The sequence below is a fragment of the Onychostruthus taczanowskii genome, unplaced genomic scaffold (assembly GCF_017590055.1).
Source record: "Onychostruthus taczanowskii isolate IOZ18803 unplaced genomic scaffold, ASM1759005v1 scaffold4, whole genome shotgun sequence".
In the NCBI taxonomy this organism is placed as follows: Eukaryota; Metazoa; Chordata; class Aves; order Passeriformes; family Passeridae; genus Onychostruthus; species Onychostruthus taczanowskii.
The window spans coordinates 18,851,874-18,878,353 of NW_024501459.1; the positions used below are offsets into that span (position 1 = coordinate 18,851,874).

Consider the following 26,480-nt stretch of genomic DNA (forward strand, 5'->3'; position numbering starts at 1 on the left):
GAGGCTTTTGGCAAGTGGGCTGGGGAAGGGGGCAGAGGTGGGGTGAGGCAGTCGGGGTGCTGCAGGCCCTGCCTGTGCCCTGCTGCAGCAGAGGCGTGCGCTGGCAAGGGGCCATTGCAGCAGCAAGTGTGCTCAGCCCCACACCCCAGGGCAGATGCCAGAGAAGGAACACCCCAAGGGGCTTTCCTTCAGACTGTCCTACCACACGTGAAAAACATTTAGTAAATAGTTGCAGGAGGGCTGATCCCCAATGCACAGAGACTGAAAGTCTTCAAGACTGAAAATGTGTTTAAGACCCTGAGGAGGGGGAGCTTTTTTGCTGGTCTGAGGAGCTTGGCTTTCCACCAGTCTGCAGGCAGGTGGGAGAGGGTGCAGTGAATTACCCCATGAGACAGAAGAAACAAAGGAAATGTTAGGCTGGGGACAGGGACAAGGTCCTGTTGTCAAACCAGCAGGTCCTGAATGTGGGTAAATGAGGAAAGCAGTTTTTTGACTCCTCTCCAGAAAAGAAATTGTTCAAAATAGGAGATGCACTAGAGTAAACTTAGCAAACACAAAGAGAGGTCAGGGAGACAGAGCAAAGGGGAACTTCTGCACATTCTCCCCATCTTCAGATAAAGCCATGTTGGTATACACAAGTACAACGACTGCTGATCTTTGGCTCCTTTATTTATAAAACAATATACTAATCTTAATCCCTGGACACACTGACGTAACTGAATGTCATACTTTCCAAATATAATGGATTACATTCCCATCATAAAATAAATACATTCCAGCAGTGAGCCCCCTAGCAAATAACAGAACTCCAACAGCTGGGGAAGCTGGGGCAAGAGGTACAACAATTGGGTTGTGTTGCTGAAGCCCAAAAGCAAAGTTTTTGCTGGCAGCATTCTAGGAAAACCTATTATAAATGCAATGCTACCAAAAGAGTGCTCTTTTCTTTCTAGTTCTGTGTTACATGCAAAAGCCATTAAAAAAAACCTGGGTAAACAAATATGCTCTTTTACATAAGACCTTTTCTTGAATGTTTTCAAAAGTATATTGTCTTTTCAGTTTAACACAATATTTGTCAGCTTTTATTTATAGCTTAAAAGAAAAGCCTTCCTCAAACTGTCACCAAAAATGCCCTTCTATAGGCATGCTGTCAGGAGAAAGGTTTTTTTCTCTGAGTATAACCCTGTGTTCAAATACATTTTACTGTAACAAGGATAGACATGGCTCCAGAAATCATTGCATCTGGAATCAGCTGGACACATATCACTCTGGCCTAAGAACCATTTTTAACCTGTGTTAAGTGAAAGTGAGGGTTAAATACAATAGAGAACCAAGCAGCAATGGTTTGCTCTCATGCACTGTCTCATTTTTTATTTATTTCATAAAATAAGCAGGGACTGAAATCTTATAGGAACATTTTTATTCTTATCTTATGTGTAGGGGGCAAGAGGAGTATTTGCAGCAGTAGATGAAACAGCATATTACCTACATGACTCGGCATAGGGGTTTTTTTAACTTGGAAACTGTAATGAAAGGCCATGGTGCTTCACAAACTGGTTTTACTCTATGGGATATCAAAAAAGAAAAATTGTAATTGATAGAAGAACACATTGATAGCACAAATTCAGTATCATATAAGCAGGCACGACCCAGGGCAGATTACAGATTGCAATAAGTTTGGGATCTCCTTTTCTGAGAGTCAGAGAGATTCCTACAACTTCATGGGGTATCTTCAAATGTAGCACAGGACTAATTCCCCAGTCTGCTGTTCAGTGACTTACTGAATTGAAAAGAGACAAATGTGTGCAGGTCAACAAAATGTATTCCTCTGTAAAATCCATATTTACTTCAGCTGTCAGATGAAGGAGACTGGTCCCATGTGTAGATCTCTGAAGGAGCTCAGCATTTGTTGTTGTCATGAGTTAACACTTTAGTCAAAGCTGATAAGCTTATAAACAACTGCTGGTGAAGGTTACATACCTTTTATATTTTGTGACTAAATAATATTATGTACAAAAGTGAGGCCAAACCTCTGGGAGTCAACTTTTACATGTTTTCATCATGTTTGTGGTAGTACATCTCTGGGCTTTGGAAGCTTCAGAGTTCACTCACTCACCCAAAGGGTGGTTCTGTCTCTTGATGAAACAGTCATTAAGTCAGTCTGTTGAGTTCAGCATTATCTTTTGCATCTTTGGGATGGCTCTTTTCATTTTTCTCTTTGTATCTCATGTGGCAAAACACACCTGCTAAAATGGCACCTGAAAAACAGAGAGTGTTTGTCTGTAAAGGGAGGAGTAAACTTTCTGAAAAGATGTTCCAGCAAGGGCCATGACACTGCCCTGTAATATCCACAGTGCTTTACCTCTTGAACAGAAGCAGCTTTGAGGAAGGACTGTGCAGCATGGGACCAAGAGCATTGACCCAAGGCAGTGCTGGGCAGGATCAGATGCCTTGGGGCTCAGAGGCCTTCCCCCAAAGGAAAACTTTTCCTCTAGGGTCTGACCAGATGGCAAAGTGTCTATTTTAGCCCCTCCTCCCGCGGAGCAGAGATTTGTCATGATCATGTTTGTCTTGAAATGCAGTCCCTCATATATATATACATACATATATATATATATATATATATAATCATTTGATCTTTTACAATTATTATGAGCTCGTTATACTGTATATAAATTTATTTCCTCTTTATCAGTGTTGGAATGAATATGAAAGATGTAAACCTGCAAAGCTGAAATAGGAGAATAAAATGATGACTATAAACTACAGGTACAGATACCATAAGTGGGAAGCTTCACTATTTTCATTACAATCTGGATGCCCAAGACAAAACTCAAATCCCCTACCTGACAGGCAAAGGGCAGTAAGTAGCAATGAAATGACACTATGCTACAAGTTCAGCAGTTTCTTCTGTCCTAGCTGGTTGTTGTGCCATTGGATGTTTTTCTTACAACCAAAATCCTAGAAGTTTGCAGCCATCATGATACACAATGATGAGATCTTCCCTCTTTCACTCATTCTGCAACATGCTTGACAAATCTTCACCCAAGAAGTGAATTTGTGTCAGAAATGCAGCAGCACCATCACATCTCAGAGGTCTGGCTTCAAATCAGCCAGGAAGAAGTGACTTACCAATGACGATCAGCACCGCGAGTAGAATCCCAATTGCCTGCCCAACGGTTGGCCAGGAGTGCTGACGGTCTATTTCGATAAAACATGAATTTTCACTGGAACACTTGCACATGCTTACTGCAAAAGGAAATGCCATGAGGATAATGAGAAGTTTAGTAGTCACATTTGGTTATTTATAAATGTAACTGCTGTCTTGAAGGTAATGGTTCCATGCATAGAATACCTTTAAGATTCACTTTGTTTTCCAAAGGTGGTTTTCCATTGTCATTAAGTATTATTGGAACATCATACACCTTCTCTTCAAAGTTTGCATGTTTCAGGGACAGGTAAGCATGAGTAGCTGTAAGTAGGAAATGGGACATTCATGTCAGCACAAGAAAGATAGTTCAACATTCATACCAGCTGCAAGTGTTTGGGGTTTTTTTTAAGACTGCTTTGCACATGATAGCAATTCCTGTTTTCCTCAATGTCTTCCAGGATCTCATTGGTTTGCAGACATTAAGTAAAAAGGGAATATCTAGAAGCCTAGTCTGGCCTTCAGCATAATATGACTATAAAATTTCCTTCCTAATTTCTGCACCAGGCCAAATCTGATCTTGGTAGTGCTACACTACATCCCATCTAGACCAGGAATAGTCCCCAAAACTCACAGAGACCACAACCAGCTTAAATTGTTCCCAAGGAAATGTAGGACTGGCCATCCTTCTAGTGAACTTACACTGTCACATCTAAGACTCTGAAAACTGGAAAAGGTAATAACAGCCATTGGGATGAGATCAAAGTCTGTTGATGTAAGTATCCTGTCTCCAGAATAAATGGAGATTACTATGAAAAAGCAAGCAGGTATTTCATTTCCTCCTCCCTCTCACCCTTTCAACATTTTCAGCTCAGGACTTCTTGAGCAAGATGTAATTTCTTGCTCTGAACTTGTAGAAAATTTCTGCATAGACAACACCCTGAGACAGCAAGTTTCCAAGTCAGCTACCTCCTCATTCTATCTGCCCTGTAAATAACTCCATAAGCTTCACTTGGGGTCCCAAGTTTGTGCACTGGAAGAGAGAGCAAAGGATGAACCCTTGGCCACCCTGACCTTAGCATTCATAATTTTTTATCTCTCTATTGCATTCTTTCCCTACTGTCTTCCAAGATTAAAAGCAGTAGCTTATTTTGCTGCTCCTATACACTTCCTTATATCAGGTCATTCTATAACTCTGATTATCTTTGTCACCCTATCTAAGCCTGTTTCCAGTTATACTGCATTTTTATGACAGAGATAGAGAGACTGGAGTTCAAAGCTTGAAGGAATTATGGATTTATACAGAGGCATAACAATGTCCTCAGGTTTCTTTTCTGGTTGTTTCCTGGTAATCCTCAATATTTGACCTGTTTTTCTGAATATTGCTTATCTCACATTTCCACAGAACTGCTTACAGTTCTCCTTCCTGATTCATAACAGCCAGCTCAGCACCCATGATTTCAAAAGTGAATTTGGGAGTCCAGGGTTCACTAGCACCTGTGAATTTTATTGTTCAACCAACTCAGTCTTGGAAGTATGTTCTGAAATACTTCACGCTTGGTTCCTACTCAAATAACTTTGCATAATGAGTAAACTTTGCCTCCTCATTGCACATCCATATGTATTGAGTTATGCAGATCCCAGCAAAAAACCTTTGGAAAACCACACATGAACTCCCTTCACTGCGAGAGCTGACTGTTTACTCCAAGTCCTGAATTTTAAATTATCATTTATTCTTTCATAACTTTAAATTTGTGGCAACCAAGCTTTCTCTAGTGGGGCAATTAATCAAATATGTTTTATTAATTCAGACAGACTCTATCAGCCAAGCACTTATTCATGTCCTTACTGTCCCCTTCAAAAAGCTCCATTCACTTTGTGAGGCAGGACTTCCTTTTGTACATGAAATGTCAGAAATGTACAGTTTGCAAACTGCTCTATTTCTTTTTCAGCAGTGATTTGTGTTCGTTAAACATACATCTATTTCATATTTACATGCTTCTTCTCTCAAAAATAGTCACGAAATTACAGCTTGCAACATACTGGGGTTTACCTCTTGCCAAAAATAATTAATGACTTTCGTGTTCTCAACAACCCAATTTTTTTCTACACAGAACACTGGTTATGCAATAATGAGCGTGAAAAGGAATTCTATAATTCTTCATATTCACCAGAGTACCAAGTGAGTCCCATATCATTGTAAGAACAGCTGAATTAGCTTACCATTGAATTTTGAGATTTCCCAATTATTTCTTGCATTCAGCTCATCCGCAAGGGAAAAAGTAAATTTTGAAAAAAAAAACTGTTCATCAGCATCAGTAGCTTGAATGAGAGTTCTCTCTCCTCCACTGACCGGGTAGCAGAAGAAAGCAGGATAATCCGTAGCTATTTGTGGGTAGTTGTCATTCACATCACGTAAGTGTAGAACCAAGAACACTTTGGATTTCTGAGCTGCATTATCTGTCGAGTTTAACAGAATGCAAAGTTACATGCACATCCTGGATTTACACTCTGGGCTGTTGCATTTGCAGCTGTCACAGAGGTACACCATCAGATAGGCAGTGAAAGGTGGTGTTCTGTCTAAAGGTGGCAGAAACAAGGTCTCAGGACATCATTTGGGGGATTTGTGGTAGCTGCCACTACTTTTTAACGAGCATTGTTTATTTACCACCAGCTCTTGCTAGCTACAGAACACTAGCAAGGGAAAGGAGGCAGATCATATCTAGTAATCTGTCATATCCATCATATTTGGCAAGCAGTCATATCCAAAGTGACCAGCGCTCTTTGGAGCACTCTTAAGCATGAAATGCCTTGAGTTTCCCATCCCTCTTCCATATACAGGAAATGCAAGCCAAAATTGAAAGATTTTAATGGCTGGAACTAGAAGTCCTAATATATTTCAGACTTCACAGAGTATTAGTTTTAATTATAATAAAATGAAATTCTGTAGAAGGTTTCAAACTACTCTCTGGGTATGTTTTCAGGAAACCTAACCACACCTAGGACAAAGACTAAAATCTTCATAGCTATAGAGAAAAAAGTGACAGAAAATATTGATACTGAAAACAGTGAAAAAATTTTAATCTTCTCTATATGTCATGTGGTTCAAGCAAATATAAGACCATAATCCAACTTCATGAAAGCTATTTTAATCCTCATTATCAACAGCATCAAGATTTCTTCAAAAAATTTAAATTCTTAAGAAATATATACTTCTAAGGATACACCACAGGATATATATCCAAGATTACATGTTCCAGTACTTTTCATGGGTTTAGTCAGGGTTTATTTAGTATGATAATTCCTCATAAAAGAGTAAGAGTTACATAAAAGTATCAGGGGATTCCTTTGTGTGTATATTTAGTTGTTCCATCACTTACTTATCTCTGATACAACAACCTCTATTGAGTATACTTCTTCTGTTTCTCGATCCAAAGGGGAAGCAGTATATACCTGCCCAGTGGCTGAATCAATTCTCAGCCATTTTCTCACGTCACCTTCCAAGGAGTATCTTTGGAAAGAAATAGGAGGGGAAAAAAAGTCATATATACAGTTCCAACTTGGGAAAAAAATCCAACAAAGCAAATACTTCTTTGTTGACTTTACATAAGAAGCTTGATTACAGTTGTACTCAAAGAGAGGGTTCTTGGAAGAGTTGCAGTACTACAATACTACAGCCAACCAGGAGATACAGACAGAGAAGGAGAGGCCAAAATCATCCAGAATAAGAGTGAGAGCCTACAGAAATGCCATCTCTGCTGTAGCCTGTGTGCTTGCAATTCCACTTTCCTCCTAAATGGGGAACCTGGCATGGCAGTGAGCTTTTAGTTCTGAAGTGTGATTTGTCCAAACCCCATGTCCATCTCACCCCATCACATCTCCCACATCTTGGTTTTGATGGGGGCACAAGCCAAGGGCTGGGGGACAGAGGGGCCAGTGCAGGAACCCTCCTGTGGATTGAGAAGGGACCAGGCCCCCGAGTTGAACTATGGTGATTATCTTCTGCCAGTCTGGAGCAGCCTGTAACTACCATTGGGGCAGCCTTGGAACAGAGTGTGCTTTAAGCATCACCACATAATTGTGTTTATATCATTGTTTAAAAAATCAAGGTCCCTGGGTATTTACTTATACAAATTTAACTATAAACATACGACCCAGTTAAAGCACAGGCATTTGTTTTAGTAGAAGTGACCAGACCTTCTCATTCAATGTTTTTGTTCTTTTAGTACCCTTTACACTAGAAACAGCATGCTTGTACATCTTCTACTTTTTATACTTTTTATTTTATGTCCTTTAACCTATTTTTAGCAGAAATGTGGTTTATGTATATCTAAATTCCTGTCATATGTCTCTGTCATCATCCCCCAGAGCTTCTGGACCATGTGGCTCACTTTCAAACTAGCTTGACAGAAGGCCAAACATGATAAGTTCCCAAAAGTTAGGGACAAGTAGAAAGCCAGATGAGAAGTCTCTGGGAATAAGAAACCCACAGGAGGCCTAAGAGTCACATTGTGCAACTCCATTAACCAGTTGGTGTTTTGCTGAATTTTAGTTAAATTTCAAGGACTGTTTATTTTGAGTTGATCTGTTCAGCATTCCAGCTGGGAATTGTAAGGCAAAAGTCACATATAACTCCTCTATCTGACTCTACTGTGTAAGGTACATTTACACCATGCAACACAGCACAGGAGTTGTCTTGAACAGAGCTTTGCATCCACAATAGAAAGAGATGTGTCATCTCTGACAGCTAGGAAAGAAAATTATTTATTTTGCAGTTGTAGACTTGAGGATGTGTGTTTTGGTGGAGAAAAAGTTGAGGTTGTGAATTTTGGTTGTTTCCTGTGTGACATGAAAAGCAGCTAATCTCCTGCTGGTTCAGGGGTACACGGTATATGCTTCATTTTTTTGATAAAGGCATTATGGAATGGAACCTTGTTATTCTCAGTCCAGCTCTACTCTACCCTTTTCCCGGAGATATAAATTAGCCTGCTTCCTTTGTGGTTTCCTGTTTCAAGGCTGATGTTTGTCACAGCACAGAGAGAAATCTGGTCAGAAAAGTACTACCCAGCAGTCTGCTGCAGTCTACCCCACCACACGCCCACCTTCTACTGGGAGATAAGACTTCTGTCAAAACAGTGTTTTTCCACATGCCAAGTATTGGGCATATTTTCCTTGCATGTCCTTTAGAACAACATTTGAAACCCTAAATTCAATTAATTAATCTCAGTCACTCTTTTTTACCGTACAAAATCCCCTTCAGGATCATAGGCTTCCACCGTCATCACCAAGGTATTGACAGGAATGTCTTCAGACACTTCTGTCTCATAAACTGGCTTCCGGAAAACAGGTGGCTCATCCACATTTGTCACCCAAACTTTTAACTTGGTAAGAGAGCTTGAGTTGTACTGCACACCTTCCACCAGCGGTTCGGGGTTTGTGGCATTGATCACCAGGTCGTACACAGGCATTGTTTCAAAATCAAGAGCCTTGATGAATTAGAAAAAAAAAGATTCTTGAAGCAATGGCTCTGCTGCTGTGGGGAGTTCCAGTGAGAAACTAAAGAGTCCCTCTCTTCTCAAGGAGGAGATTGCATTCCAAATAAAGGCAATATAAAAGCTGTCAGGAGAAAATTACACTAGGAATGTTCCATTTAAATGAAACCATATGCCTGTTTAGAGGCCTCCTCAGCAACTGCATTTTCTAATAATGTTGCCACCTGCCCGACTAAGTTTAATGACAATATCCTGTTTACAGAAATAGTATTTATAGCTCTGTATGAGAAGACCTCAAATGACCCCAGGGTGCCAAAAGTCATACAAGGGTTGTTACACTACGGAGTTTCTCACAACTGCCTCCTTGGGAAAAAATGAGGCTGAGGCTGAGGCTGGTGCTGAAGACAGGTCACCAAACACTGCGTCTGCCTGCACTTGGCCTGGTGGCAGCACACGAGCTGGAGACACACAATAGGGTACCCCTTGGAAAATGAGTGATAGTTTTCTGGACCCATAGTCCAAACACCTTTGAGAAGGCTAATTTCAAAGGGAGAGCAATTTTGCTATTGAAATTCATGGATGCAGCAAAAAGTGTTGTTTATATTCCTGTCCCCAGCATTCAGCATGTGGGCTGTATCACCTACTGCAGCACACGTTGTCCTTGGTCACAGTCAATGTTCTCCTCATCAGGAACAAACTGCAACTCCATGCTGACATTGGGACATGCTGGCTACACTTGCACCATGATTTGCCAAGGCCACTAATGGCCAGAGCAACTGCAGGGAGGAGAATCTGCCCCGTCACAGCCCACCACTACCACCACAGCCCATGGAAGCATTAGCTGGCTTTCTTTTGTCCAGAAATGCTGCTGCAAAATCACTCAAACAATGTCATTTTTTTGTTATTATGGTGCATAAAGACCTACTTCATTGGCCAGAACCTGCTCTTCTGGAGGAGCAGCCAGCAGCAGAGCCAGTGGAGGGAGCTGCTGGTGGTGGTGAGGGCACAGCAAAGGCAGGAGGATAGGTGTGTGTGAGCACTGCACAGGCACAGAGCCTAGTCCAAAAGTGGAGCCTCCTGCAGTCTGTGCCATGCTTAGGGTGTCAACACCCTCCCCATAAATCTTTACCAGGGCAGTAACTGTGTATGACAAATAAGTAACACTAAAGAAGAAGAATAAAATCCATCTATTCACCTTGTTAATCCTGATGAGCCCTTGATTTGTTGCAAAGTTTGTTTCTATGATGAGCGTGTTGTTTGGATCACCTTCCTTCACTTGGTAAATGATGATGGAGCTCCCTGTGGTAGGCTCATCTCCATCAGTTGCTTCAATTTCTAATATCACACTTCCTATTGGGATATCTTCTGCCACAGTCACACTGCCATACTGAAGAGAGAGAGGTGTCATTGAAACATGACATACCATTTGTGGATAAGAACTTCAGCACAACCACAAGCTTGTGACCCACAGGTATGGATATACTTTAACCCACAGCAGCCACACAAAGGAGGGAAGCTTTTTAGCCACGCATTTATCAGAGGTGATGGGATCTGTGTCAGTGCTATTTGTACAGCACCAGTCCCAAATCTTCAGCTCCTCTGTGAAAATCAGCCCATGAACATGCAGTAGGGATAGCACAGCTTCTCTGTACCCTGTGAGTGCCATGGCCACTCGTTGTTAAATATTTGATTGCTTCATGCACCGTAGGCTGTTGCCATACTGGCAGCTCTGACTCTCAGCTATTCTGACTCTTTAATGCGTGCCCTTGCCCAGAAGCCTCACCTTGAGACCAGATCCTGGACCGAGACCTTGAGGTGAGATGGTGTAAAACCTGCTCTGCAGGCACCTTGTCTGCATGAGACTGTGCTGCCATTGCCATCAACAGAGAGCTGGGCAATGCAGCCTGCAAGGCCCAAGAACCAACAGAGCTTCCCTGAAAGCACAACTATGCCTGACAGGCCACACAGCTCTCCTGAGCCCTCCACCTACACGGCCTGCAGGGGTGGAGGGAGCTGGGACACCTCTGTGTAAGTACTTCAGCCACTCCAGTGTCTGCCAGGAGGCTTGTGCCATCAGGCAGAAGTCATGAAATGTCTGCATGTCTCTGCCAGATGCCAGCATCTCCATGAGAGGAAAGGCAAGAGCCTGACACCCATCCTGGAATCAGGTTTGGGCATGGATCACTGGACCACTTTTTCTGACCAAACCACATAGGGCTTTTGATTCCCATTCACCTTCTGGCTGTTTTGGGTACACTAGTGCTGTGTTTGGAAAGGTACTTGGGAGATGCCAGCTTTTTTTCTATTTAGCTGTCTGATTAATTTTAGAGCCTTTTCTTCCCCCTTTCCCTTCAGAACTTGCATTTCTGGAATAAACTGCTTTAATAGAAACATTTCTTTCTGTACACAGTTTTCCACTGAGCAAATTACCTTAAATTTCATAATTAGCTGTTAGTCTGTCCCATTGTTCACTGTCTAGATAGAGCTTATATGCAGACTTGCAGCAATATTTTACCTTTATTTTTACTAGCAGTTACTCTGTTACTTGTTCTGTAAATGGCTACTTTCCTGCTGACATCCTATAGACATTGAAGGTACGCTCAAACACTTGTCAAAAGTTATTGGAACATTCAAAATGGTGTTAAAAATACTCACATCTGAATTTTTAAAGATGGGAATTTGATCATTGATGTCGATGACATGTACTTCCACATTACAGATTGTTTCAAATTCTGCATGGAAACAGACAAACAATGTCACACCAGCCCTTCTGCCAAAAATAACTCTCCTCCAGAAGGGTTCACTGTGAGCAAAAGTGAGCATTGCCAGATTGCCCAATCTAAGCACTAAGTTGAGAGAAGCATTTATCTCACATATCTCTTAGTCAATGACAACCTCACTCTCTATCTTACCATTGATCTTCCCAATTTCTCCAGCACTGTCCCATCCTGTTTAATTTCCCTCACTTTTTAAAACCACATCTGTTTACCAGGATGGTGATAGCTATGAATTGTTTTAGCTGTCTCAGTATCACTTTTCCATGTCAAAAAGTAAGCCCTGGATTATTAATGCTCTCTTGTCCTCTTGGTCATCAGGCAAAACCCCCAGTTTTGTTACAGGCAGACTTCAGATTCACGTAAATCTAACCACTACCTGAGCAGTGGCACCCATAGCAATGGCAGGTTGTGACTTTAGAACAAAATATATCCATATATAAATGGTTCTTAGTGTTTTACAAACATGCCTCATGAGCTGAAAGTTAAGGAAAATTCTAAACAACATTATTTGGATGGAATTCAAATAAGCATCCAAGACAAATCACCAGCTTCCTCCCTCTGGAAGGTTTTCCATCATCTGCCAAAATGATGCAATTTCATGTACAGACATCTTTCCATGCCAGTTCCTTCATGCACAAGTTCTGTCTGACTGTAGGGATTCCAGGGCAAAGCTTTAAGCTTTGGTATGAAGTTTGATTTCCTTTCCTTTCAGTGAATCACAATGGACTCATGACGATTTATATAAGAGACAAGATAATTTTTGAAGTTTAATTTCAGCTTAATATTCTCTCAATGTTTTAAAATATTATCTGGACTGTCTGAGCAGCTGTGTTTAATTTCTAGATTTTTTTTTTTTCAGTTAAGTCTCTTTGAAAGATCTGGGGGAAAACCATATTCATGATCTCTTCCTTTTTTCCCCCTGCAGAAGGAAATCTCTTTCTGAAGTACTTGTTAACAAGCTTCCCAATTTAGCCACACTGTCCTAGAGCTGGTTCCCTTCCATGTTTGCATTATGAATCATGATTAATCTCCCTGCATCTCAAGAACAGGACAAGTACCATGCCAGAGCAAGACAGCTCTCAGTGCTACTGCCTATTCAGCAAATCCTCCTTGTCTCCCCACATCCCTTAGACACGGAACACAACTCATGCCAGTATGGACAGAGTTATTCCAATGTGTAACAGCAGGCGTTACTTACTTGAATCTGTCACCAGGACCTTCAAGAAATACTTGGGTGAATCACGCTTGCTTAAGGAACGGCCAGTTAATTGCAAAGTCCCGGTGTCTTGCTGAATATAGAAGAGATTATTTGAGGGAAATTCAGGTTCCTGACTTTGGATTTGGAAATGCAGACGAGAGTTAAGGCTGTCCTTCTCATCCATGTCCGTAGCAAGCACGGTGCCAATATTACTCCCTGTGGCAGAGCAGAGATGGGAGTCAGACAGAGTGCAGTGGTCCCGTTTGTCCGCAGTAGTACACAGTGACAACAGTGATACCAGTGCAAAGGGTAGAGGGTCAATAAAAATAAAGCTCTATGGAAAACACTTCCATGGACATGCAATCTTTTCACTTCTGGGAGTTTTTGCTTTAGCATCCCAATGTACTGGTTTGGGCAGTCCAAAAGACAGCAGACTCTTCAGTCCTGAAACCAAATAGCTGATGTCAAGACAATGGAAGATTTTGGTAATGGTCCATTGAAGTCAGAGGCATTATGCTGGAGTTGCAGCTGGATGAGGGAAAATGGGCTAATACCACTTTAAGAACAATATTTCTTGTATTGGTAATAAAAGAGGTGTTTTTCTTTACGCAGTCTAAGCAGTTATCCAAATCTGTGGTTGTGGGAAAATGCAGTTTTATATTTTAAATAAAAAAGCATTCTAAAAGTACGTGTTTTGGGTCTGTCTTTCTCAAGTTCTTGAAATCCTTTCCACAGGAATTATTGAAGGGAAAACAGGAGGGCTATTTGCGAGGGAAAATATTTCCCTGGGGCAGCCATGTTTTAATCCTTGGGATCAGAATTTCTAGCTTCATTCACACACAGCTGGAAACAACAGGAATACAATGAGGTGCATAAATTAACAGAAGTTCTTTTCTTACCTCCCTTTTCATTTTCTTGAACTTCAATTATGGTGAGGAACTGCTGGCACACAGGGGGATTATCATTGATATCTTCCACAATAATGTGAATTTGCAAAGGCTTGTCCACCAGTTCTCCCGTCTTATCTTTTGACACCACAAAGAATGTATACTGCAACAAGAATATAACAATTAGATGGTTTGAATGTGACAATATTTTGCATTTTAGTATGTAACTGTGGGAATATGAAATATCCTCTCATGAGTTTGCTCATGAGTATTTTCCCTCTGTTTAAATAAGAACTCTTCCATCACCCCATAGTTTCTGAGGCCTGAGTTCTCAAAGGATTTTAAAATCTGTGGTCCCCAAGGTCTGAAATAGATCTGAAACCTCCAGATCTCCTTCACTCCACCCAGCCCACCTCCTACCTCTCACTCATGCACCTACAGCCCCGTCATAGCTGGCCCATGCTGTACATTGTACATATGCTGTGGGCAGTGATTGCTACTGCCAGACCCAGTCTAGGGTAAGAACCTGAAGCTGTTTACAGTATAATAGGTGGATGAACTTCCACATATATCACATCATTTCCAAACTGAAGTGACAAGAAACAAAGCTTTTATCTATTCTCCACTTTTCTGTCCCCCTTCCTTTCTGTTGAGCTTTCTCATATTTACTCCCACACCAATAATCAGCTTCCTGCTGTGCTCCCTGCCATCAGTGAAGTTTTATGTGTTTACTTACAGTATCCTTTTCTTCTCTGTCCAGTGGTTGGGTCACATAAATATCCCCATTCTCACTGATGGAAAATGGGAGCCTTGGCAGCTTTTCTTTTTCAAAAATGCCATAAATTACACCTGGTTCTGTTTAATTTCTAGAAAAAAAAACAAAAACAAAAACAAAAAAAAAAAAAAAAAAAAAAAAAACCCCAAAAAATAAGTCAGGATAGGAAGTCAGAAGTGTAGAGTGAGATTTAACAGAGATTATTTCTGGACCACAAACAGAAACAATTGCATTCCTGTTAGCTTCATAAACCAGAAAATTAACAGTTTGGCAGGCTCTTGGGGTGAACTGCAGAAAATCAGACTGATAATCCACCTCGGCTCTCTGAATTGTGTGCTGAAACCACATTACCACAGTTTCTCCATCTGTGCAGATGGGATACAACACATACCTCTTCATAAAAGGATTTGGTGATATGGAGATAAATAGTGATTATGAGAAAAAAAATGTATTTTCATTTGAATATCTTGATACTAATGATTTCCCCTCCTAACACTCTCTATTCCTGCCTTGTTTTGTTTCATTTAATCCAGAGAAGTGGAACAACGTAACAGCACTAAATTAGAAGGAGCTGCCAACTCCCTCCAGGACAAAGAGGCCCTGCAGAAAGACCTTGATAAATTATAGAGACGGGCAATCACCAACTCTATGAAGTTTAACAAAGTGACAGATTCTGCACCTGGGATGGATCAGCCCTGGCTGTATGTATAGGATGGGGAACGAGAGACTGGAGAGCAGCTCCACAGAAAGGACCTGGGGATCCTGGTCATTGAAAGTTGAATGTGAGTCAGCAGTGCCCTGGCAGCCAGGAGGGCCACCCTGTCCTGGGGGCATCAGGCACAGCATTACCAACGGGGCAAGGGAGGGGATTGTCCTGCTCTGCTCTGCACTGGGGCAGCCTCACCTCTAGTGCTGGGGGCTGGTTTGGGCACAACATTATAAAAAAGACATTAAGCTATTAGAGAGTGTCCAAAGGACGGCCATGAGGATGGTGAAGGGTTTGCAGGGGAAGCCTTAGTAGGAGCAGTTGAGGACACTTGATTTGTTCAGCCTGGAGGGGAGACATCAACATCCTCATGAGGGGAGGCAGAGGGGTGAGACTGATCTCTTCACTTCCTTGAAGCTCAGTTGCGGGAGGTCTGTGTTAGATATCATGAAAAGGTTTTTCACCCAGAGGGTTGCTAGGCACTGAAACAGGATCCCCAGGGAAGTGGTCACATCACCAAGCCTTCATTAGTTCAAGAAGCATTTGGACAATGCTCTCAGGCACATGGTGTGGCTCTTGGGGAGTCCTGTGCAGGGCCAGGAGTTGGACTTGATGATCCTGATGGGTCTCTTCCAATACAGCATATTCTATGATTCTGTGATTCTGTGAAAACAAATACCTGGTACCTATCTCTAAATAGGTGCATGCACACTCTTTACATTCATCAAAGCTTATGAGGAAGGCTCTTTTCTGGGGTGCTGCACATTTAAAATGAAATTAAATACACAGACTGGTAAGTTAATAGAGTCGGTATTAGCATTTGTGTTCTACATAGCAGCAACTACATTTCATTTTCCCCTGGGCAGAATCAACATGACATTGGCTACCATATGAAATGTATATACAAGTGACCCCAAAATGGGTGCACCCTTACATGTTATTCTTCATTCTACCTGTTTTCATTCTGGATTCCCTTGGGCTGTCACTGAGGCCAGTGAGAACAGCACCAAGTCAGTTACTCTTGTGAACAGGATCCATGGAATCCTGCCACGTTCAAGAATGACAGCATTGGGGTGTCATTGCCAAGGCATTTTTCAAAGTCAAATATTTCTGAAAGGCTGTTGACCTGTTAGTTAATATGTACTGATGTATACACTGCTATTGGTCTGCAGTTATCAGCAAAATATTTTGTGCTTGAACTGTTAAAAGAGGAATATTGGGAATGCAGCATGTGAAGGAGGGTATTTCAGTCCTTTCAAGGCACTTTTGATGTAGCAGTTGTGCTGCATGATACAAAACTGGTCACAGCAGGTGTCCCTGAGTGTGAGGGACTGCCCACAACAGGGCTGTTGTGGAGCTGGTGCCCTGCCCTGCTCTTCTGCAGGTGAAAGAAGCTAACCACAAAATAAGCTCCAAAAAACTCTTGGTTTGCTCAGAGCCTGGAAGACCCGTGACTGGATTTTGGTCCCAAACTGAAAGGCAAAGTTCAATCACTCTAGTGTTTGTATTGACTGTATCTCAGTCACCTCCAAACGATTAACTTTTGTGCTAAAAAAAATCAATGAGACCTCCACAAACAATCATTTCCAAGGATGCCATATTTAAAAAATGACTGGGAGGTGCCAAAGAAGAACCTGATGTTGGAGGTAGTGGTGACACTTTCACAGTTAGTTGTGAGGAAACAATTGTGTGGCACAAGAAGAAGTTCAAGGAGTGTGGTCAAGGACCCTACCTTGCTGATGTTGACAGGGTGGACCTGGGTTGAGTTTTCTTTGATGTAGATGATGGGGGGAGCTTTCCAAAGACTCTCCTTCACAGTGATGATCACATCAACACTGCTGGTGAAAGCATTCGGTGTCGTCCCTGCCATGTCCTTCACGGAGACAACAAGTATGAAGGTGTCCTGCTTTTGAGGATCCAAGTAATAAGAGCCTAGAGACAGAGCAAAGAGTCAAGAGAAATGACACAGAGGCTGTGGGGGCTGTTCATCTGCCCATTGCCTCTCAGATATACTATGGTTCTTTAACTGCTTCAGACTTACTCCTTAGATGGTCCTTTGGGACAAACCTCAGCAAGCCACTTCCTCTGGGTTCTCTGAACGATGCAGCATAGCAATATGTGCATGGAATCATATGAGGCCTCTGTGCTGTGATCTCATTTTGTGCAGAGGCATCACTGAACAGCCCTCGCCCCAGTTAGGCACTTGTTCAGCCCAGCAGAATAGATGGGTGTTTCTAAATCATTGCAATTTAGTTGGGATCACATGTCCAGCTGAGTTTCCTCTGCATTTTTCATGTTACTGCTTTGGAGTTTCTAGATTTCATGGCAGAGAATTAATTCCAAGATATGACACAGTGTAGTCCTGAAGGCCAGAGGATCTATCTCTCTTCTCAGTGAAGATCTCAATCTCCATTTCTGCTAGCTTCACTTGAATTTGATGGGACATTCCCTTGAATTTGATGGGACAAAACACAAGTTCCCCAAAACTAGGGCTTTAGTGGAGTACGTCCCATTGACTACATTTGTTCACAATGTAGCATCAGACCCATGTTGGTTTTTTGCTCCTATGCATATCTCAGAACTCATGCTTGCTCTTTGCAATCAAGTATCTTTTTACATACCTTTCCTGCTTGGTGAGATTGCTCCAGTTGCATTATCAATCTGGAAAAGCATTTCTGCATAAGGGTTGGGAAAATGATGGAGAATGTTGTAAGACAGCTGTGCATGGAGAGTTGTAGGATCATCACGGTCAGTGGCATGGACATACATGAAGGGCTTGCCTGTTGGATTGGAGAAGAAACAGCAGTAAGAGAAGAGACTGAACCTTAACACATAATCCATTCGAGCAGAGCTCTCAAACCAGGAAAGCAACTTATGGGGAGCTACCATTGTTCCATAATGCATCTCTCATGGGAAGCTATGTGTAGAGGTTACACTGCTGTATGCCACCCCACAGGTCAACCCTCCACCAGCTCTGCTTAGGAGGATCACAACAGATGTGGTGACCATTTGATGAAGAAGGTGGCAGAGTTAAATCAACAGAGAGCTACCTATCACACAAGAGTGCCTGAACCCAGAATTCAGCTCACTGGGATCTCTCCTTAAGGCCACTTTGCAGTTCTTACACAAATCAATTAAACCCAAAGCACCTTGATAAAAGTGGTGCATGACCTGTAAACAGATACAATAAAAAAAAAATCATACAGTGAAAAAAAAAATGGAAATACCCAGTAATGTATGTCAGCTTCTACCTTTTGCACACCAGTACAGCGTTCAAAATCTTTTTTACTTGGATGCACTGAAGAATATAGTAATACATTTCAGAATATTTTTCTGACCCCATGGAGGCTTATATGCATATTACTTAGCAAAATTTCTTCTTGAGTCCATAGCACAACAATAACAGCTGTATGCGTCCTTTGTTTTATTTCCAAGATGTAAGTCTCAACTTACTGCTCTTTGATACTTGCATGACTTTTGGACTGGATCACTGAAATTCATAATCTAAGACTCTCTTCTAAATGTTAAGGTTTAGCCCATGTTCTGAGAAGCATCATTCATGGTAAGCACATACCCCATATGTATGGGGTACTTTCTTTCAGTGATATGTAAAGACTCAGATAGTCTTAGCATTCTCTTTCTGTATAGTCTTTCGTAGCCTTTAAATTTTAAACCCCTTCTAGCATAAAGTTTTGTTGTTTGGTTTATTTTCCAGAGCAATGGAGAGAGCAGCAGTATTTGTCTGTTAAGTGACACTTGCAAAGAATAAGCAATAAGAAATATTTCTGATTGCACTCATCTCTTTACACCACATAGTGGCCACCTCTTTGCCCTTTCATTATATTATAGAAGCTTTCATCCTTATTTTGTACAGTCTTGTGGGAAGAAAAACGGATCTTTTTCCAGCTTGTATAGCAACCACTTTACCTTCCTGCTTAATTTACCTACCTTCCTATTAATGATAATACTTAATTATGGTGGCAATTACCTGGACGAGAGTTCTGCCTCACTACTCCATAGTATTTTGTCTGGTTAAATTCTGGTGGGTTGTCATTGATATCCTCCACATATATTGTAACAGTATATGGACCTTTAACTCTTTGTCCACTCTCATCCAGACTTTCCACCTGATTTGAAAAAAGAAGGAACAGCAAGTAAATATTTTCATGCAGATAGGTTAAAAGGCATAAATTAATATCAGGGTGTCAGATGCCAGGTCAGTCTTACTGTCATGCAAATCTGGTGAGAGCCACCATTGGGTAGCTCCACATACAAGGAAAAATTTGCCACTGTAGCTCCCTGACAAGAATTTGACATAGTATATAATGCCAACAAAACAAAATAACCCACTCCATTTTCTGGTGACATCTTTCAGAGGACAATTTCCCACTTCCAGTTTCAGCAGAAAATCCAACATGATATAGCATTTATAACTAATTGCTATTATAAATATAAATCAGAAAAATAGTCTGATATAAGAGTTAGTAAACAAAAATTAATTCTTAATTCTAATGACTTTTTTTCACACAATTTGACTTGTTTTCCAGCCTTCTTTAACTTTAAATCACCAAGTATATATCTGTCACACTTCATTTTGTTTGCACATAATAGATAAAATCATGATTATTTATGCCTAACCAAGCATGACTTTTTCATTCTGTCATCACTTCTTGTCTATAAATGATTCACCTGCTTAGGGTTATTAACTGCCGGGGCTAGGAAATTGTCCTCTCTAATCCAATCCAAGGGTCCTTTAGAGCTGAGAATGTGAAACCATGAAACCTGAAGTGCTAGACTTTAGAAAGACTGCTAAGGCTGGCTAAAAAAAACATCATGTACTTTGTCTGTTCAGATAGTGATCTTCTCATGATCAACTCCTTCTCAGCTGCTAGTGCCTCAGAAAAAGACAGCACCATTTTTGACATGGTTTAAGAGGACAAGGCTATACTGAGACCCAGAGACTTCCCATCCACTACTCCATTCTCAACAGTGTTTGCACTAGTGAGATCCTCATGACAAGGGTGTAACAGTGGGACAAGCACAAAAAGCTTTTTTTCTCTTAGAGTCCAACATCTGCCAAACAGCTTCCTGCTGTTATTTGGCAGAGGTTAGATCTGTGCCTTTCTGCCTAAATGTCTTTCACTCGCACTTTTTCACAGAGTCACAGAATATTCTGAGTTGGAAGTGACCCACAAGGATCATCAAGTCCAACCCTGACGTGAATGGCCCATACAAGGATCAAACCTTGGCATTATTAGCACCATGCTCTCACCAGCTGAGCTAATCTCAGTTTGTCACCATGTATATATTATAAGCTTTCTAAATTATTACAATAGTTCATTTTTCCACAACAGAAATAGAATTCACCCTATCAGCCTTCAGGGATGACAAGAGAAGCTCATTCATAAGGCTGGATTTTACTTCCAGTCAAGTATTTCCCCCATATTAGGAGAGTTAAAGGGTTGTGTTGGCATCACAATTTTTGTTTTCTGAACATAGTCTTCCTCTGCTAAGGAGCATTTTCCTGTTCAGTCTTTGAGAGCTACAAAACCGTATGTCTTCCAGCAAATCTTGATATTAAAAATTAAAAACCTGCCTGTAAACATAGGCAAAATAAAGGATTCAAAATTTCAACAGATTTCTCTTACTATAAGGTATACCAAAAGAGGATGAATGTGAATACTTGTCCCTTCCTATTTTTCATTGAGTTTTTACCTGCAGCTTGTGCACTTGCTTGGTCTCCCAGTCCAGAGACCCATTGATATACAGGATGCCTGTCCTCGGCTCAATGTCAATAATTCCACCTTTTTCACCAGATGCTCTGAAACTCACAGCAGGTGGCTCAAGTTTGAACTACAATGGGAAAAAAAACAAACAAACAAACACACAAACAAAAAAAAAACAGAGGGGAAAATCATAATTTTTTCAGCATTTTCACCATAATAAAAATAATTTCATGCTTTTGTGACTTTTTAAAATCTATTGCCAAAAGTGTGTTTGGCTGGGAGAATGATATTCCAAGAGTCTGCTCAAACAAGTCTGCTCTTTTCTGATCCTCAGCAGAGGATTTTTCACATCATTTCCTGAATGCTGCAAGAAATCCCGACTGCAGTTTGTTTCCAAAGCAAACGTCTGCTTAGGGCAGGCTTTGTCTAAGCATGGGAATGGAAAAAAATGACACACATCCTCCATTTGCCTGGGAGCTGGATCTGTCCTTCTGTGGTTGTGGCTTTGGGAGGAAAACCTCAGAGTCAAAGGAAAATGATGACACAAGTTACATGGAAAGAAATTCTCCAGGAATGTTGATTTTATTAATCCCTGTCTTAGGATATCCTCTTAAAAATGTGTTTGAGAGGGGGTTGTCTCCTGCTCTTTGCATGTAGACCCTTGAATTCCCAGAGATAGGAATTAATAATTAATTTTGCATCCTCTTGGGGGACTGTTCTTCCCACCAGCGCAGAGACAACACTTCATATGTGGTCACTGTGTGCAGGCCATGGGGCTCCTGACCAGAGTGGATAACACGAGACACTTGATTACCTGGTGAAGGATGCGTGGACCCCCTCCTTCTTGAACAGAGAAGTCCACGTCCTTCAGAGGCCCAGTCATACTCAGGCCCTCCAGACTAAGCCACATAGCCTGTGAGAGAGAGAGAGAGGGAGAGAGAGGGATGGAGGAAAGCAGCTGAGGGATGTCTGCTGCCACCACACACAAACAGCAGCCCCCCACCCCTGAACCTCCTTGAGCTGTTTTGCTATGGTGTAATGGCAGAGACTCTTCCACGTTTGCAATGAACATCTTCAGGTTCTTCAGAGTACATAATATTTAAAAGCAGTGTGATTTATTAATTAATTAGAGAACAAAGGCTTGTGCCCTGCCCTTTTCTGACCACTACATAATTAAATGAGATTGGATCTACCTTCAAGAGCAAACAGAAGAAAAAAATAGATGAATGTGGACTAAGAGCAAAAGGGAATTCATAAAATCATTGCTGGATCTCCTCTGTGTCCCCAGCAGGACCATCCATGACCCATCCAAGAGCCACAAAGCCCCTTGAAAACAAGTGTGTCTGGAAATCAAACATCACACCTGGGGATGAGGAGGAGCTGTGGCTGCACCCTTTGTAATTTCCGCAGTAAATAAAATCGTTTTTGTATGGGAATGAGGCGACCCTCCCTGGGTTCCTACAGCTCCCCCCTCAGTGCCACAGCCATCTGGGCAAGCCACTTGAGCCCTGTGCCTTCACATCAATTGTATGTGAATGCAAACCACAGAGAGAACAAACGTGTCCTTCTAATTTTTGACTTTTACCTGATGTCAAAAAACGTCATACAAATCTGTCTCAGCCTCTTGTTTTCTTCCTAATGCCTAGCAATGTCTTAACATCATGTTTTTTTCTGCCAAATCTTTATGAGTTTTCTAACCACACAGCCCCCAGTGCACAAAGACCTCCACACTCCTGCCCTAACATTTCAGGGCTGTTCTTGCTTCCCAACAACAACAACAACAACAACAAGAAAAATTAGCCTCTCAGGGTAGGCCTTGCACATAAGACAATTCACAGTCGTTCAGATAATCAACCTAACAACAACAACAACAACAACAACAACAACAACAACAACAACAACAACAACAACAACAACAACAACAACAACAACAACAACAACAACAAGAAAAATTAGCCTCTCAGGGTAGGCCTTGCACACAAGACAATTCACACTGTCGTTCAGATAATCAACCCGTTTCTTCAGTGGCAAGACCAAGAGTCCCCAAATTCCCTGTCTTCACCACCACCACCACTATTTTGACAATACTGAGGACCTGCCTGTCAGAATAAGGGTTCCATTATTTGGCTGCACAGGTAAAGTTTCTTTTATTCCACAGTAAAAATTAATTTATTATGCTTTACAGATTTAGAGTACCATTGCCACCCTGTCCACACCACAGGGCTGAGTGTGTGTTCTCTGCTGCATGACTTTTCCTCTGGATTTGATCCTATTGCTGCTGGGACAGCTATTCAATTTCTCACAGAAAAGCACAGTCTGCATATTACCAAGGGAAAGCTTAATTCTGCCTATGACAAAAACATAGCTAAGTTCAGCACAATTCACCCCAAAGCACTGCTCTGTGTGTGTGTGACAAGTAGTGTTTCAACAATTCCATATTGTTCTTAATAATAGCCAGAGATGCTGTCCCGCTCGCCTACAAGGCTTTGTGACTCCTTTTGAAAACAGGAAAAGCAGAGAGCTGGGGAAGGAGAGGGAGGGATGCTAGTGAACACTAGTGTCAGCAGAAGAACATCAACAAATGCAATCTATAGTTATGCACCCAGGAAAATGCACTTTGCAGCTACCTTTTAATATTTTTGCTAAATGCTGACTGCTGGCCTTGCCAGATATCAGGACCCTGAATCTGACCTGCTACAGCTACTCCCATGTCACACAGGCTGGCACACCTGGCTCCTGGAAGCTTTTCCCCGGGCCATTTTATGGAGAGATTTTGCTTTATCATGTTGCCTGCCATGGAGGAACAAAGGCTGGTGCTATAAAAACCAGCAAGTTCAAAGTGCAGCCTGTGAAACTAGTAAGTGATAAGCCTGCGAAACAAGTAATCACTTCTGTCGATTAAAATTACTTTATGTGGACCATAAATATTTCCAAACATATTTCTACCACATGAATCACTGTTCAGGAGCTTGAAAGGGAAAGAGGCTTTACGTCTTGGTCCATATCCATTGGTATATCTTCTGAAGATGGCTATAATGCTTGCAGAGTGGCTTCATGGGGGGGAGCCAGCACTGCCACAAGCAGCAGCTTGTGGAATGGGAAGGGAAAAGGAGGTGCTCACTCCTCAAGGTCTCCATATTCTGAGGCTTTTTTTTTTCACTGAACTTGAATTTCATGCATTTTTTCATTCTTTTCTGTTAATTTCAATTGTGAAGTAGAAGTCACCACTGCATTTAATACATAAGGTCCATAAAAGCATAATTAATACGTTTCAGTTCCAGAAAATCCTCTGAAAAGAGATTCACAGAAATCAAATAATGAGGTTACATAATTAATATGCACAGTTTAAGCTATGAGCCATTATATGTCTTAGAATACATTTAATATGTTAGCACATGTATGGATTATAATGCAGAACTCATTATACTGATGTTTTCACTCTTTTTGGTGATTTGTTGCAGTATATTTAAATATTTTCTAGCATGAAATTCATATATTAGAAACAGTGATATCTAAAGAGGAAGTAGAAGAGGGAAAAGAAGTAAATTGGTGCCTTCTAGGCTTTTTGAAGTTTCTTTTTCCTAATGACTGAGATGTCTTCTTAACTTGCAGTGGGGGTCACACACGTGCTGGGGACACACCCAGAGTTACAGCCCCTGTGCTGGCACCAGCCTGACCTGCGGGCTGGCACGCCCCATGGATTAGAGCTCAGAGGCTCGCAGGCAACCTTTGCCGTTTGCTCACAGATAAACAAAGGAAAACCTGGAACTCACCGAGTGAATGAGAAGCACAAGTCCACACAGCTTAAGCATACTGGAATATGCTTTGCTTCAGCTCCTGCAAAGAGATGACAGTCACTTTAGCCCCATAGAGCTGGCCCAGTCTATTTGCACACCAAGGCAAGAGCTGAGTTTTGCTGAAACTGCAGGGACAGAGCTGAGGAGTCGGTCCCAAAGGAGCAGCTGCAGATCTGCTCAAGAGAGACGAGACCACTGGTACCCCTGGGCTGCCAAGGAAGGCTGTGCCCATCGGGTTTTTCCTAATGGTGCAAGAGATGCAACATGTGAGATTGCCAAAGAGCTCTCAAAGACTGAACCTGGCACAGAAAAGCCGTGCAACCACATTTACAATAATTCTGTACTGCAAAGGCATTTTCATTTCTGCTTTACTGAAAACAATGAACCGTTCACAAGAAATGCTATAACCACAGGACAAAAGTCTTGCAGAGACTATCCTGAGGTGTCTGTCTTATGGTTCCAAAACTTCAACTGTTTCCTGCAGCTTGCAGAGACAAAGGACGCCTAGGGCATCACACCCTCTAAATCAACATGGATACTGGAAACAAAATTTCCAAGTCCAAGGAGAGTTCTCTGCCTCAAATTTCAAAGAAATGTTGAGCACACACTTCCACAGTTTATGTTACATCCTTCTGAAAACTAGATGGCTTTTGCAAAATGCTATTCTACTTCCTCACTGCCTCCAGATGTTTACAAAGAGGATGGGGCCAGTTCTAGAAGGAGGTGAAGCTGGCATATTGTGCTGCCATCTTCAGTGGTGCTTCATGTTATATGGCTCACACCTGCAGGAATCCTTCCACACATCTGTCCCAAGGAGGTCCCCAATGGGGAGAGCACAGTGTGGAGGTACAGCTCCCTCCAGGTGCCTTCCTGCTTGTGCTTCCCATCACACCATTTCTCCCCGCTTCTTTTCTTTCCTCAAAGGCTGAACAAAAAGGGGACCTGTAAATATAGAAACTACTACCCACATTGCTGCTCTCTCAAGCACTCATTCTAGGATATGCTGCAGGAGTTTATCTTCCAAATCCCATTCTGATCTGTGTTATACTGTGTGTGCAATTACACCCTTTGAAACACTGGGCTCTTTGCTTGGGCTGGGGATAACTGTGTGGGTACAGCAAGAAAATAATACTACGCACTTTTGAAACCAGAAGTGATCAGAAAAATAATTAAATTTGTCAGGAGACAAGGGCTGAAATTGAGCCCCCTGTAAATGCTTGGCTGTGATGCCTCCTCAGTGGGTCCTTCACAGACCTCCTGGAGCCAGAGGAGGTGGCACAGGCAGGGCAGAGAGAAGGAGAAGACACTTTGAACCTCCTGGAAGGACACTTCAAACCAAACCTGTTGCTGATATTCCGGTTACACAGTCAATGAAAATTCTTTCAGTTCCTCTGCCTATACAACCTCTCCCCTCCCCTTCTGCCACTCTCTTCTGACTATATTGGCTGTTCCTGCTGCTCTTAGTAGCCATGTGGGAACTCCAAAAAACGAATTCCTTATTAATTTGTGGCAGAAGGTGGGACAGAGTGCCCAAGGTGCTCCGTCTCCATCCTGTAAGGCTGCAGTCTGTGCCCAGGGGCTCCCTGCCGGGTTTTTATGCCGCTCTGGAGAAGGTATGGCTGGAGGTGCCCCTTTGCCAGCCAGCAATGGAGGAACACCAGGGAGCTAAAAGTACTGGGAGAGGCCATCAAAAGGGAGGAAAAGCCGTATGGCATGGTCTGGGGTACCATGGTCTGGATTCAGGGAAAAAAGAAGGAGCAAGACCTACCAGGGGAGGAGAAAGTCTCATGGGAAACATCCCACCTTACTTTTGGGGACAGAAAATGCTGTCAAATTAATTGCTAAATGTGGCTGTGTCATGGCCAGGTTCTCCTGTCCAGATCCGACTACCACATGCAGCAGTGGAAATTCAGCCATTTCACAGTTTCGATGTGCCTTTGATGTTCCCTTCTCTTTGAAAATAAACATCGTTTCCTT

The 26,480-nt window shown here is 41.9% G+C and overlaps 1 protein-coding gene across 1 annotated transcript; it reads right to left on the reverse strand.

Annotated features, from left to right (window-relative positions):
- Positions 1-2,148: 2,148 nt before the first annotated feature.
- On the reverse strand, positions 2,149-24,518 carry CDH17 (cadherin 17). The gene is given in 17 exon segments (XM_041412950.1): positions 2,149-2,255; positions 3,130-3,246; positions 3,353-3,469; positions 5,369-5,605; positions 6,526-6,656; positions 8,387-8,631; positions 9,833-10,024; positions 11,293-11,369; positions 12,613-12,828; positions 13,512-13,662; positions 14,236-14,365; positions 16,708-16,912; positions 17,602-17,760; positions 18,969-19,107; positions 20,696-20,833; positions 21,521-21,619; positions 24,480-24,518. Coding segments are annotated over 17 exon segments (2,499 nt in total).
- Positions 24,519-26,480: the final 1,962 nt, after the last annotated feature.